Consider the following 15,820-nt stretch of genomic DNA (forward strand, 5'->3'; position numbering starts at 1 on the left):
ATAATGAGATGATCATAATTCATGCACTCATTCATTTATTCAACAAACATTTATTGAGCACCTACCATGCCAAGTCCCAGGCTGGGTAATGGAGATCTTAAGACCAACAAAATACAGTCTGTCTATCTTGATTAGACAAACAAAATATTACAGTATGATGTTTGGAGAGAGATATTTACAGGATGCGGAGGTAACTAAGTTAAGACTCTTAGTTTCAGGTGACAGAATTCTAATTCAAACTAACTTGAGCAAGTAAAAGAGAATTTATTTAAAAGATATGCAGTATCTCAGGGAATCTAAGATTAAAAAAGCAGCCCACACCTAGAGGGGTGGGATAGGGAGGGTGGGAGGGAGAAGCAAGAGGGAGGAGATGTGGGGATGTATGTATACATACAGCTGATTCACTTTGTTATACAGCAGAAACTAACACACCAGTGTAAAGCAATTATACTCCAATAAAGATGTTAAAAAAAAAAAGAAGCAGCCCAGCCTCAGTTTAAAGGACTCTAATGCCCCCAGAATTTTCTCTCTGTCTCTTATCTCTGCTCTCTCTGTGCTTCATCTTACTTTCTATTTACCACTTTCTGATTCTTTTGACTAAATAATATGAGAAAAAAATGGTCCTAGAGTTACATGTTACAGACCAGCTACCCATAACAAGACCAATCTCACTCTCAGAACTAACTCCAAAATCCCAAGCAAGAACTCTGTTTGGCTTAGGTGCCTCCTGATCTAATCAACACTATTTCCACAGTTTTTACAGTGAAAAAGTTAATGTTAGCATAAATTCATTAAAACTAACTGAAAAACTAGGAAACTCTTCGGGGGAGGCAGGGTTGGGTTATATGTACATTTCCCAAAAGTCCTAAAAAAGTATGAGGGGTTTTCTTACAGAACACATCAAATACAAGATTCTTCATCTTTTTCCTTTTACTACGTGGAGAGAAGGCTTTAAAAAGTAGACTCAGGGGCTTCCCTGGTGGCGCAGTGGTTGAGAGCCCGCCTGCTGATGCAGGGGACATGGGTTCGTGCCCCGGTCCGGGAGGATCCCACATGCCGCGGAGCGGCTGGGCCCACGAGCTATGGCCGCTGGGCCTGCGCGTCCGGAGCCTGTGCCCCGCAACGGGAGAGGCCCCAACAGTGAGAGGCCCGCATACCGCAAAAAAAAAAAAAAAAAAAAAAAAAAAAAAGTAGACTCAGCTGGTCCTTTGGAGAGACTCGTAGGTTCTCCTCACGCTGAGGAAATTTTGCAAGGGGTGCTCCCAACAACTAAATACCATCGAAAATGGAGCACCCAAGACTCAGAACAAACAAGTGGCTTCACAAATGCAAGTAAGCGGCACCATTCCAGCCCTCCCTCACATGCTGCTGTGTGAGGTGCAGGCAAAGGATTCCCTCTGTGTTTCATAATGTTTCCGTAAAACCAGGTCTTTTCCACTTGACTGGTCTGGCTGCTAAAGGAAACTTGAATTTTCTACTGATGCTTGTCTTATATTAAAAAAAAAAAAAAAAAAACAGTAATAAAGGCCCTTTTAAAAGTCAGTAAGATTGGAAAAGCTATCATGTTTACTTTAAATGTCTGGAGATATAAAGCAATTTAGGTATATACACACACACAAACACACTACTTTTAGTGAATAAACTAAAAAACTGAGGTATAAACTACTGTGACCAAGATCCTAAGTACTCCTACTGACATACAGGTCAAAATCCAATATAACAAATTCCATTATGCAAACAGTAAAATTGTGAGAGCCTCTGCCATGGGATCATTTATTTTAAATAATGCTCAACTCATAATAGTTCCATGTGGTTAAAAACAAAAACAAACAAACAAATCTGGACAGTTCCAAGAAGTGACTATTATAGATTTGACCACCATGCTACACTCCTTCCAAAGAAGAGCCACAAGTTTATCCCTGCCACAGGTCAAATGCCATCAGAGCATAACTCCCAAGTAGCATAAATTAAAGGGAGATGATGAGAAGCCCCCTGTATCCCCTGCTCCCTGTGGCTGACTGGTGTCACTGAACACCTACACCATCCTCGTGGCCAGCGGTGAAAAGGCCATCCACTTCCAGACCCCCTCCAGCTATTCTGATCCCTCTCTGAGCACTCTCGCCCTCCTCTCCCACCATTCTAGACCAGTGCTGCCCAAGAGACAGAGAGATAGAGAGAAGGAATGCAATACACAAATGTGAGCCATATATACATATGCCATTGGAGATTATTTAACATTTTCTAACAGCCACATGTAAAAAGATAAAGAGGGACTTCCCTGGTGGCCCAGTGGTAAAGGATCTGCCTTCCAATGCAGCAGTGGCCTGGGCTCGATCCCTGGTCAGGGAAATAAGATCCCAACTAAGCCTGCACGCCACAACTACTGAGCTCACGTGCCACAACTAGAGAGCCTATGTGCTGCAAACTACAGAGCCCACGTACCCTGGAGCCTGCACGCCACAACTAGAGGAGAGAAAACCCGTGTGCCATGAAGAAAGATCCCGCACGCCTGAATGAAGATACCGCGTGCCACAACTAAGACCCGACATAGCCAGAAGTAAACATTAAATAAATAAACAATAAATAAATCTTTTTAAAAAATAAAATAAAAAGATAAAGAAAAACAGGTGAAATTAATTTTAATAATATGTCCCAATATATCCAGAATATTATCATTTCCACATGCTATCAACATTAAAAAATTATTAACAAGATCATTTTTTGTGCCAATTCTTTGAACGCTGCTGTGTATTTCACACTTGCATGCATCTCAATTCAGACCAGCCACACTTCAAGTGCTCAACAGTCACTTATGTACAGTCAGGGGTTCCTGTTTTGGACAGCACAGTTCACGATACTTTTCCATTAACATTAATTCCTATGTTAAGTTAGTTACTCCCTGTCACAAATACCTGAAGAGCTACCTGAGCTACCAAATGCTATGAACCTGGAACACTCCTGACAGGAAGGTTGGTAAATGTCACCTGGTTAGTGGGAATGAACATGGGACCCGTGCCTCTTGCAGCTAATATGTTTTTTCCTTCTTCCTCCAAATACTATCTGAACTTACTGCCTTTACTTTGTCTTCACCACTTCCCTTGCTAATACCCTGAAATCTGTTCCCCCAACCTCAGAACCCCACCAAAACTACTCCTGGAAAGATAAGCAACGCTCTCCTTCTTAAAAAGTAACTCTCCCTTTCCCCTTGTTTTCCATACTTAATCTGCACCTTGGTGATATCAACTTCCACTGGTCCACATATGGTACTTTATGATTAACAGTAGTTTCAGAGATAAGACAGGAACAATCACTGAACTACAATTTACTGAGCAACTACTATAATAAGTTACTTCAAGTATATACAAAAGAAGGCTAATAATGATAACAATAATACTTTGTATTACACAACTCCACCGTTTGCTTAATTTTGTTTGCTTCGCACACAGGGGATCTAATTTAATCTTTGTGTCAAGGTTGGGGTGACAGAGTAGTTATCTCCAGCAAAGCGACACAGGGAAAAGCTTTAGTCACACACACACAAAAACTAATGACAGGGGCTTCCCTGGTGGTCCAGTGGGTAAGACTCCGTACTCCCAATGCAAGGTCCAGTGGGTAAGACGCCGTACTCCCAATGCAAGGGGCCCAGGTTTGATCCCTGGTTGGGGAACTAGATCCCGCATGCATGCCGCAACTAAGACCCAGCACAGCCAAAATAAATAAATAAATATTTTTTAAATACAACTAATGATAGAATTAGAATCCAAAGCTCCCACCTCCCAGATCACTTCTCTCTCCAACACATTTCTAGATGGCCTCTGCCCTAGAGGAGCTTACACTCTAAGCACACTGCTCTAAAAGTAATCAAGCAATGAGGCCATAAGAATGAGGCGGCTCTAATGCCTTGGTAGCCAACTTAAGCCAGAATCAATTCCTGTAAATGGCTCAAGGTTAAGAAGAACAGCCAATCCCAAACAGCCAACTAGTTTTTCCCAAAAAATGCAACCACTCCAGCTCTAGCCAATCAATTTCCTTGCTTTGCGTCCAACTCCTCTCTGTAAAAGCCTTGCCTGTAACTCTTATCAGTAGAACGGTCCTAACCACCTTGCATCAGTGTTTGCTCAAATAAACTCTTAAAAATTTTAATATGTCTCAGTTTATCTTTTAACAGTGCTCATATACTTTCCCTTCAAATGTAATATCACAGCAAGATGGGGTGACAGAAGCATCAAGTCATTAACTCAAATGAGGAGCTATCATGAAATGGCTCCTTTCATATTTTTAAATGTTGCCAGATTTTAATTTATAAACCATAAATTTTGAAAATCTTACTGGGATTTGTGGTCAAGTACAACAAAAAAGGGGAATTGTTTCACATTCTCCAACATGTTATCATTATTAAGAAAATGCCCACAAAAGGAAAAAATCGGTTTCTAAGAAAATGTTTTATCTCACAGATCACCCACTGGTGATCCTTAATATGTAAAATATGTGGCTTTAGAACATCTCAAAACCTTCGTTTCACGACAGGAAAGACAAATGCCTTTAATCAAAATATTAGGGATGATAAACTAACTTTGAGTTCTGGGAATTAAAACAAAAGCCAGGGGCTTCCCTGGCGGCGCAGTGGTTGAGAGTCCGCCTGCCGATGCAGGGGACACGGGTTCGTGCCCCGGTCCGGGAAGATCCCACATGCCGCGGAGTGGCTGGGCCCGTGAGCCATGGCCGCTGGGCCTGTGCGTCCGGAGCCTGTGCTCCGCAACGGGACAGGCCACAACAGTGAGAGGCCCGCGTACCACAGAAAAAAAAAAAGGCCAAAGAAAAATTCACAAATTTGCTTACTGCACTCTGTTACCATTAACAGACTGTGGTTCTTTAGCTATAACAGACACATGCAGGAAATGCTGACAAGGCAGTTGACAGATACAATATAAAGTGAGACCTTAGGTTTTACCCATTGAGAAAACTTATAATGTACCTTTATTTTGATATGTTGTAGCAAAACAATTTTAACACCTATAGCTTACATTGTGACATTCATTGAAATTAAAATTCTAATCTTAATAACTCTGTTCAAAGAAGTAGCAGGAGGAAGATCTTTGTGGCAATCTGTATCTTGATTGCAGTGGTAGTTACAGGAAATTACTCGTGTGATAAAATGGCATACACATACATTGTACCAATGTCAATCTCTTGGTTATGTAAAAAATAACCACTGGGAGAAACCAGGTTAGGGTATACAAGGCCTCTCTGTACTATTTTGCAACTTCTTGTGAATCTATAACTAATTAATATATCTTTTAAAATTAAATATTTTAATATATCTTTTTAAAATGATTCTGATCATGCAGGTACATTAGAATTGTTCATTCTGAACAGGTAAGCTTGCATCCCAATGTATCATCTGTTTTCTCCCAACTAAAAAAAAAATTGGTGTTTACTAAAAATTATAAAACCAGCATAGACTAAGAATACAATCTTCAAAACTCTACTTACTAAAGGAGATGGACAAAGCAGTAAGAGAGATGACTTCATAAAAAGACCATGGTAAAGAATTAATAAAGAGTTTGTGTTGGTTTTTTGCTTTTTTTTTTTTTAATGTTTACTTTCAAATGTGCACTTGCTGAAATCCTCTAACTGGAAATTGGGGAGGAAAAAGAAGAGTGACTGCAGTGGTGTGGAGGCAGCAGTGTACTTCAAGTTAATATGCTTGTCAGAAGGCTGACAAGAGATCAGAGCCCTCTCCCTCTTTCTACTACATGGTTTTTAAATTTTTCCTTTTGCCAGCTGACAGTAAAATGGAAGAGGCATCTCAGGTTTTTAAAAGCCTCTTACTTTTAGAGCAGAAATGGAAGGTTAAGAATGTAAACACATGTTCCAGAAAGAAAAACTCCGTGATGCAAAGACGAAAACAAAAAGTCACCATCCTCTCAAATGAACACAGGATGTTGTAATCCAAAGGTATTCAATAATTATGCACAGTCTTGGATTCATTACAGAAAATATTTATCAGATGGAGTAGTGGAATCAGGAGAATCAAAATACATGGATTCACATTTAGCCCAGGAAGAACAAATTGACTCATAATATTTTATTTAGAGAATATATTAATCTTCATATTTTATTTCCTATATCAATTTCTTTCATATTAAAATGTCCTCTTGCTTCAATAGTCCAAAAAGACATAATAGATATGATTTACTAATCAGTAAAACAGTCATATGTATGCTTATAATTCTTGTGCCCCACGTATGCTATGCCTCTAAGTTTTTCTGCAACCATATAACCCCCTGATCTCCTCTTCCTATAGTGCTGTCTATGTCCACCTTCCTTTAGGACCTAGGTCAGTTCTGGTTCATCAGTGAAGGCTTTCCTTAGTCACTCTGTTTCTCAGTGATTGGCTCTTCTTCTGAATTCATGTACAGGCAGTCCATTCCATCTGAGATAATCTGTTCAGCATTGCTATTTCATTTTTTACAAATATGTGTTGAGTCTTAACTGGATTCTAACACCTTCAAGAGCAAAAGCCAGGACTGCTTTTTTTTACTCAAACTAGCATAGCAGACTTTCCATATCAGTCCTATACCGGCTTAGCCCTACTAAATTATATCTTATAGGTATGGTGCAGCATTCCAGTGCATATAACTATAAAAATAATTTTAAATATTGATTCTGTAGTTCTTCATAATAATTATCTTTTCAAGCTCTGTGTTATCAGAAAAACTGAAAAGCATGCCTTTCAATAACCTAATAAAACAATGAAACGGGGTCAAAGGAGAAGCCCTGTGACATTCCACAAACACCTGATGGCTGACAAAAGGTATAGCCAATCTTTTATGAGGAGCTCTTCCATAGATTCAGACAACTAAGAAAGGAGCCCACAATCAGTAGAATACTAAGGGAGAACAACTGAATGCTTTACTGAAAATTAGATAATCTAAGTCAATAATATTCACCTTCCTTAGAAGGATAAAGTAAGTTTGCCATGACTGTTTCTTAGTTACCCAGCTGTTGTTCCAATTGACTACTGCATTCTTATTAAAGTGTCTGCAAATCATCCACCTAAAGACCTGAGTGTAATTTCTTTCAAAAACCTCCAGAATGTTTTTGCTTTCTACAATCCCTAGGACCTTCCCCATAATTTCTCAAAGATAATATCTCTGAAGCACATCAGCCAGTTTCTTCAGTGCCCTGAACGAGTCCCCGCTAGAGCCTCCAGAAGGAACGCAGCCTGGACGATAATTTGATTTTAGTCCAGGGAGACCCGTTTCGAACTTCTGACCACCAGAACTGTAAGATAATAAATTTGTGTTGTTTTAAGCTACCAAGTTTGTGGCAATTTGTTACAGCAGCAATAGGAAACTATTACAGTCCCTGATTCAAAAAATCTTGGCTCAAACCCAAACTGCTTTCTTTCTGCTAGGGTCCCGTGTTTGTCACCCAAATTCTTGGTCTGGATTTGTATTCCATTAGCAAGCTGTCCTTTAACATATTCCTGAACCAGCATGCCATGCTCAAATATGTTTCACCCTGCAAGACTCACCTTTATGCCCTGTTTCTAGACCAGGAACTAACTCACATGCCTATATTTTTACTTCTAGAGTCTCGGCTCCTGCTTCCACTAGGCCCTCCCTAGGGCTGGTCAGCTGCAAGCTTAACCTCTAATTGTCCACCTTGCCTTGTTACAGGATTCTCAGTTTCTTTACTTCCCCTACGTCCATAATCACTGCCCTAATGCTTACAAATTACTCAATAGTATATCAAAATAAACTGGGGCAAATGTAGCAGCAGTAGGTTTAAAGAATGGAGAATCAATAACATTAAATGAGAAGTTTTAAATATACTATAAATTCAAACTACCTAGCTATTTTAAATGAATTTAAACTTCTACACTCAGAAGAACTATATCTCAAGTATTAGCTGAGCCAATGAACAAAATTTTAAAAATTCTTAGATCAGAAATGGTACCATAAAACTGGATATACCTAAATTCAGCCTTAATATTAAAAGGGGGAATTGGGAGAGAAGGAAAATCCTTAAAACTAAAGACCAATTAGTTTGACAGTGATTCCAATCATGTCTTTAAAGGAATCTCTCAGCACTAAAGACAACACAGACAGGTTCACCAAGAAGTCACGTCAAATTAACCTAACACCTCTTTTGAGAGGACAACTAAGTTGATTTTTTAATAAGAAAAATGTTGGGATTAGAGGATACACTAAGCTTAATAAAGTTTTCCTTACTATCCATACGAACAGATTAAAGTTTCAAAACAACAGTTTAAAACCTGCACTACTGGTAGAAATGTAAAATGGTGCAGCCATTATGGAAAACAGTACAGAGATTCCACAAAAAAAATTAAAAATAGAATTAGCAATATGATCCAGCAATCCTACTTTGGGGGATATATTCAAAAGAATTCAAAGCAAGATCTTTGTACATACCCATGTGTAGTCAGCATTATTCACAATAGCCAAGAGGTGAAAGCAATGCAAATGTCCACTGATGGATGAATGGATAAACAAAATGTGGCATATGCATGCAATGGAATACCAGGCAGTCTTAAAAAGGACAGAAATCCTGTCACATGCTACGACATGGATGAACCGATGAACCTCAAAGACATTATGCTAAGCGAAATAAGCCAATCACAAAAAGACAAATGCTGTTCGACTGCACTTATATGAGGTCTCCAAAGGAGTCAAAAATCATAGAAACAGGAAGTAGAAAGGTAGCTGCCAAGGGCTGGAGGGAAGAGGAATTAGTATTTAAATTGGTAGAGTTTCAGTTTTACAAGATGCAAAAGCTCTAGAGATCTACTGCACAACAACGGGAACACACTTAACATTACTAAACTGTGTACTTACAGATGGTTGACGGTAAATTTCATTTTGTCTTTTACCACAGTAAAATAAGCAAAATAAATTTACAAAATAACAAAAAAAACCTTGAACTGAACACAAGATGATTTGTAACAAGGGTGAATTTTAGTCCTACTGATTCAAAGGCATTAATCATGTATAAAACCTTGGAAAACATGTCCTTTGAGAAAGAGCTGAAGAACAAAAGCGGAAATGTATATTTAACCTAAGAAAAGAAAGACTAAGTGAAATCTAAAAGAATTAACACAGAGAAGGGAACCTAAACTTATTCTGTGCTTAAATAAACTAGAGTTTATTAATTCATTCATTCAACAAATGTTTACGGAATGTAAACAATATGGCAGGCACTGTTCTAGGCGTTTACTATATTTCCAGTGAATGGAACAAAGATCTTGGCCTTGGTGGAATTTTACATTCCGCCGGGGAGAGACAAACAAACAATAAACATAATAAGTAAGTGTGGTAGGCTCCCAGTGATCTCTGGTATTCACACTCTTACGTAATGCCTCCCCTGCGTGTAGACTGGACTTAACAAGCAGAATACATCAAAATTGATGAGATATCACTTCTGAGATTAGGTTATGAAGACTGTGACTTCTGTCTTGCCCACATACTCACTCCTGCTTACTCGCTCTGGTGAAGCCAGCTGCCATTTTATGAACTGCCCTGTGGAGAGGCCCTAAGAAGAGGCAAGGAACTGAAGGCAGCCTCCAGCCAACAGGCAGCACTATACTGAGACCCTCAGGTCAACAGCCCACAGGGAATTGAACGGTACCAAGAAATACATGAATGAACTTAGAATGGATCCCTCTCCAGTTGAGCCTTGAGTGACTACAGCCCTGGCCAGTACCTTGAGTGCAGCCTGTGAGAGATCCTCAAACAGAGGGTCTACACAGATTCCTGGCAAACAAAAATTATGATAATAAATGCTATTGCTTTAAGCCACTAAATTCTGGTATGATTATTTTATGCGGCAACATATAACTAATACAATATGTTAATTATATAGTTTGTTAAAAAGAGATGCAGGGCTTCCCTGGTGGCGCAGTGGTTGAGAATCCACCTGCCGATGCAGGGGACACGGGTTTGTGCCCCGGTCCGGGAAGATCCCACATGCCGCGGAGCGGCTGGGCCCGTGAGCCATGGCCGCTGAGCCTGCGCGTCCGGAGCCTGTGCTCCGCAACGGGAGAGGCCACAACAGTGAGAGGCCCGCATACAGCAAAAAAAAAAAAAAAAAGAGATGCAAAAGAAAATATAGAGCAGGGTCAGGGTCAGGGGAGGGTGTACAAGTTACAATTTTAAGAAGAGATGTTAGAAAGACCTGCACATGAATGTTTATACAGCATTATTCATAACAGTCAAAAAGCAGAAACAACCCAAATGCCCATCAGTTGGTGAATGGATATGTGGTATGCCCATCAAATAGACTATTACTTAGCCACAAAAAGAAATGAAGTACTGACACATGCTACAACATGCATGAACCTCACACATATTATGTAAGGTAGAAGAAGCCAGTCGTAAAAGACCACATATTGTATGATTCCACCACAGGCATACCTCATTTTATTGTGCTTCATTTTACTGCCCTTCTCAGATGTTCCATTTTTTATAAATTGGAGGTTTGTAAACCTTCTGTGTTGTTAGACAATATTTGGCATTTTTTAAGCAATAAAGTACTTTTTAATTAAGGTATGTACATTGTTTTTATAGAAATAATGCTATTGCACACTTGATAGGCTACGTTATGTGTAGAGTGTAAACATAACTTTTCTATGCATTAGGAAACCAAAAAGTTCGTGTAACTCACTTTATTGTGATATTTGCTTATTTGCAGTGGTCTGGAACCAAACCCGCAATACTTCCCAAGTATGCCTGTGCATGAATGTTCAGAAAAGAAAATCTATACAGACAGAAACTAGTTTAGTGGTTGCCTGAGGCTGGGGGTGGGAATAGGATTAACTATAAATGGGCATGAGGGGTATTATTGGGGTGATGCAACCACTCGAAAACTGGATTAATGGTGGTTGCTCAACTTGGCAAATTTATTAAAAACCATTAAACTTTACACTTAAAACAGGTGAATTTATGGTATCAAAATTATACCCAAAAAAAGTTGTTTAAAAAGAATGGGGGAGGATTCCCTGGTGGCGCAGTGGTTGAGAGTCCGCCTGCCGATGCAGGGGACACGGGTTCGTGCCCCGGTCCGGGAAGATCCCACATGCCGCGGAGTGGCTGGGCCCGTGAGCCATGGCCGCTGGGCCTGCGCGTCCGGAGCCTGTACTCCGCAACGAAAGAGGCCGCATCAGTGAGAGGCCCGCGTACCGCAAAAAAAAAAAAAAAAAAAAAAAAAGAATGGGGGTATTAATATAGGCATTGCTGAGAACATAACACATGCGTAAAAACGTTAAGGAGGAAGGATATTAGCCTTGTGAATATCCAGGGGAAATATGCCAGACAACGGGAAAGCTATGCAAAGACCCTAGGGCAGGAGCATATCTTGTGTGTCTGCAGCACAGCAAGGGTGCTAGAGAGGCTGGAGCTGATGATTTTTAGACAGGAAAGTGGGAGACGAAGAGAGAGAAGGAATGATGGATGGAGGATGGTGGTGACAGGAATCACGTAGAGCTCTTTTACACCTCTGCAAAGACTGCGGCTTTTACTATGAGAGAAAAAGACAGGATATGAAAGTGCTGGGCAAAGGAGTGATACACTCTGACTTGCATTTTTAAAGGACCATACAATGTAAAGAAATTATAAAAGGATCCATATAAGCTGGCTACCTCCAGAGTTACTGACCCCTCTCATCTGACTGGGATACTATATACTGTCTCATAATTCAGAGTTTTGAAAAGACATTAATGTTTATCTGGTTTCTCAAGGATATCGCCTGGGAAGTTTGTAAAATCTGGAGTCTCACATCCGCAGCCACAGATATTCAGAAGTCAGGGGCTGCGGATGTGAGGCTGAGAAAGTACACGGGCAACCTAAATCATGTTTATCTAAGGAAATGGCCAGGATTTATTATTAATGAATGTCTGAATTGATTATTTTATTCTATTACAGATAAAGTGACCTTTTTTCTCCCATTCTCAAAAAACCTTACCCAGCTGTTTTTTTTCCCGGCATAAATTTCCATGTTCTCTCCATACTGCGGCTCTTCCAGTAACGTCTGGTATTCAAACATGAGGCGGGAACTCTCACGGAGGCGGCTGCATTGAAATTGGTGATACTGTTGCACAAGTTCCTTCACCACAAGTAAGAGACATTCAGGATTTGATGGATTCCAGGAGGCAAGGTTCTGCAGAAGCCAAAAATAAAAGACCAGTAACAAATGCATTTTCACACAAATCCAGTATCATATTAGCACATCAATATAGAGAAAAAGAATAATGAAAATCTAAGAGAAACAGACTACTCTTTTTTTTACTGAAGTATAGTTGATTTACAATGTTGTGTTAGTTTCTGCTGTACAGCAAAGGAATTCAGCTAAACATATATGTATATATACTCTTTTTCATATTCTTTTCCATATGGTTTATTACAGGATGTTGAATATAGTTCCCTGTGCTATACAGTAGGATTGTTGCTTATCTATTTTATATATATATATTATATATATATATATAAAATATATATATCTGCTAATCCCAAACTTCTAATTTATCCCTCCCCCACCCCCTTCTCCCTATGTTAACCGTAAGTTTGTTTTCTATGTTTGTGAGTCTGTTTCTGTTTTGTAAATAAGTTTCTTTGTATCATATTTTAGATTCCACATGTGATATCACATGGTATTTGTCTTTCTCTTTCTGATTTACTTCACTTAGTGTGATAATCTCTAAGCCCATCCATGTAGCTGCAAATGGCATTATTTCATTCTCCTTTATGGCTGAGTAGTATTCCATTGTATACATGTACCACATCTTCTTTAGCCATTCATCTGCCAACAGACACTTAGGCTGCTTCCATGTCTCGGCTATTGTAAACAGTGCTGCTATGAACACTGGGGTGCGTTTATCTTTTCAAATTAGAGTTTTCTCTGGATATATGCCCAGGTGTGGGATTGCTGAATCATATGGCAACTCTATTTTTAGTGTTTTTAAGGAACCTCCATACTGTTTTCCATAGTGGCTGAACCAATTTACATTCCCACCAACAGTCTAATAGGGAGACAGACTACTCTTAATTTATGATAAACTCAGAGCTGAAGTTAGAAGGGTCTTTTGGGCTTGGTGATTTTTCTTGCCTTCTAAAAATTCTTGCAGAAAATCAAGGAGAATTCCACCGTGGGTAGGCAGAAACAGTAAAGTGTAAAGTAGGGTAGTAACAAAACAAGAAACCTAAACATCCTAGAAGACCATAATTTTAGCCCTGGAAGACTGAATTTGTTTCACAGTCTTTCATAATTTTAATTTTTTTCCCTCTGCACCTAAATTCAGCATTAAAAGCTAATGTCATTCAACTCAGATCCACAGACCATGTGCATCTGTAATACCAGACATAAATAAATGCTCTGTAGACATTAGCACCCCACAGAAATATAAGCACAATGGTGGTGGTTCAGCCTGAAAAAGACAGGAATGGAGTAGAGATGAGGGAAAATACAATTAGGAAATGCAAAGTTCAAAGAAAAAGAAGAAGGGAATGGCTCTGATAGATTATGACCAGGAAAGGAGCTGGGAAAGATCTGGTAAGTACATAGTAGCTGTTAAGCTCTCATTCACTCAACAAATACTTATCAAGTACCTATTCTGTATCAGCCACTGTTCTAGGCAGTGACAGGAACAAGCCAGGTCCTTGCAAAAGGAGCTTACATTTTTGTGGGCCAAAATAAATAATAAACAATATCAGATGGTAATAAATGCTAACGAGAAAAATAAAGCATGCATCCCTGAAAAGTGATGAAGGAAGGGCTTCAAAAGGGAAGTGATCAGCTGGGTCAAATGGTATTGAGAGTAACATGAGGCTTGGCAATTGACTGCTGGGTCCATTGACACAGGTCAATAGTTTGCTGAGCAAGTGCTACTCTGGTGAAATAGAAGCTTGACTGTGGAGGTTTAAAGATAGGATGAGTAGAAAGAAACTGCAGACAGCTAATACAGACAATTCAAACTGGTAACCAGAGGCAGGTGCGGGGACAAGAAAAAGTTGTGCTCAGATGTTTACAGCTTGATGGAATATCCCCATAGAGGGGGGAACGTGCTGATGTAATACGGGAGGTGGGGCAAGGTTCCACCAGAGAAGATAACGATTAGGGAGGTAGGGATGGGATCTCCAAGAGGGTTGCCCTAGCAATGAGCACAAGGAGTCCATCCATAGGTACAGGAGAAGAGGTCAGCTTAGGAGTACAAATGCAGGCAGGCTGCCCTAAGTGCTGATAAGAGCTTGTGGCGGTTCTCTAACTGGGAGCTTACATTTTCTCCTTAAAATAAGGTCATCAGCTGAGAGTGAGGAAGAAGGAGGGGATATGGGAAGTTTAAGAAGAAGGTGTGAAATAGTCATTTAGAGCAATAAACAATAAATGAACTGGGGAAATGGGGGAGGAATAAATGGACTGGGGAAATGGAGGAGGCATTCCAATTAGCACCAAAAGCCCCACTGAGCTTGAGGTATGATTTTCTTTTTTTTTTTTTTGCGATACGCAGGCCTCTCACTGTTGTGGCCTCTCCCGTTGTGGAGCACAGGCTCCAGACGCGCAGGCTCAGCGGCCATGGCTCACAGGCCCAGCCGCTCCGTGGCATGTGGGACCTTCCCGGACGGGGGCATGAACCCGCATCCCCTGAATCAGCAGGCGGACTCCCAACCACTGAGCCACCAAGGAAGCCCCAGAGGTATGATTTTTAAGTGAGACCAATTAGCATAAATTCCCTTGCCTGGGTGCAACGTGGAGTGGGAGGAATCTGGATTTAACAAAGGTTGGGATTTTGCCAGGTAAGTACAAAAGAAAGAAAGAGGGGCAAGAGATCTTAGAGGGTTTGCAAAAGAATGATCGTAATTATGGACCACTGACGTTAAGCCAGGAAAAAGCAAAGTAAGTTCATAAGGGAAGTGAGAGTTAGTGAAAAGGTGGTAGGACCCATGGTCCTGGTAAGCTGGAAGAATTGTTGGAGTTGAGATGCTAAAAAGAGGAAAGACACGAGGCGTGGTCAGAGAATGGGATGTTTGCAACTGAGATGATGGAGGTGATCTATAGCGGCACTGATGAGGCCTTGGCTGAGCATGTGCCTGGCTGAGGAGGTGAAGGAAGGACGAGACCACTAGAGGAAAGGAAGTCAGGGACTGAGAGGCCTGCGAGTCGGAAGGAGCTTTTGTATGAATATTAAATCACCTGGACTCATGGCAAGAGCAATAGTGCTGAGAAAATGACAGTGAGCCATGTGCTAAAATCTTCAAAGAATGTCTCTAGATAACAACAAGGAGGGGGTGGTGGGTCCCATTGCCTGAGGGTCTGAGTTTCAAGGCTGGGGGTGGGGTCAGGGAAAAGGGAATGACCTTTCCTTGGCAGCAGCACTGAGGAGCATGAACACCTACCACCCCTCCAAGTTCAGTGATACAAGAGGTGAGAGAGAAATCAGCTACAATTCGCTTGAGAACATGCAGGGAAGGACAGAATCTCAGGGTAGAGGGTCTGAATGCTCAGGCTTTAGAGTGGTGGTCATCAATCTTCAAACTGGAATCACCTAGAAATACTAATGCTTGGGCCCTACGCCCACCTCCAGACTCTGGTTTAACTGAGTTAATCTGGAGTACATCTTGGGTAATGGGGTTTGTTTGTTTGTTTGTTTTTTAAAGCTCCCCAGGTGATTCAACATGTAGCAAAGGTTGAGAACCACTGACTTAGAAGAAAAAGGGGTAGAGAAGTTAAGGATATCAGGGACTTTACTGATAACAGACCAGGTCAATACCCCAAAACACCCAATCTCTAGAAATCTAGAAATTTA

At 40.4% G+C, this 15,820-nt stretch overlaps 1 protein-coding gene across 8 annotated transcripts in view; it reads right to left on the reverse strand.

Moving 5' to 3' along the window:
- BABAM2 (BRISC and BRCA1 A complex member 2) overlaps nucleotides 1–15,820 on the reverse strand; it is a 440,694-nt gene that overhangs the window by 295,961 nt on the left and 128,913 nt on the right. For all 8 annotated transcript variants that reach the window (XR_003005855.1, XM_024764436.1, XM_024764437.1 and 5 more), the window contains exon 5: nucleotides 11,986–12,180. Coding sequence is in view for 7 of the 8 variants with exons in the window: in XM_024764436.1 (XP_024620204.1) it covers nucleotides 11,986–12,180 (195 nt within the window). In the remaining variant the exon portion in view is untranslated. The remainder of the gene's footprint in view (nucleotides 1–11,985; nucleotides 12,181–15,820) is intronic.

The sequence above is a fragment of the Neophocaena asiaeorientalis genome, unplaced genomic scaffold (genome assembly GCF_003031525.2).
Source record: "Neophocaena asiaeorientalis asiaeorientalis breed wild unplaced genomic scaffold, Neophocaena_asiaeorientalis_V1.1 scaffold345, whole genome shotgun sequence".
NCBI classification, from domain to species: Eukaryota; Metazoa; Chordata; class Mammalia; order Artiodactyla; family Phocoenidae; genus Neophocaena; species Neophocaena asiaeorientalis.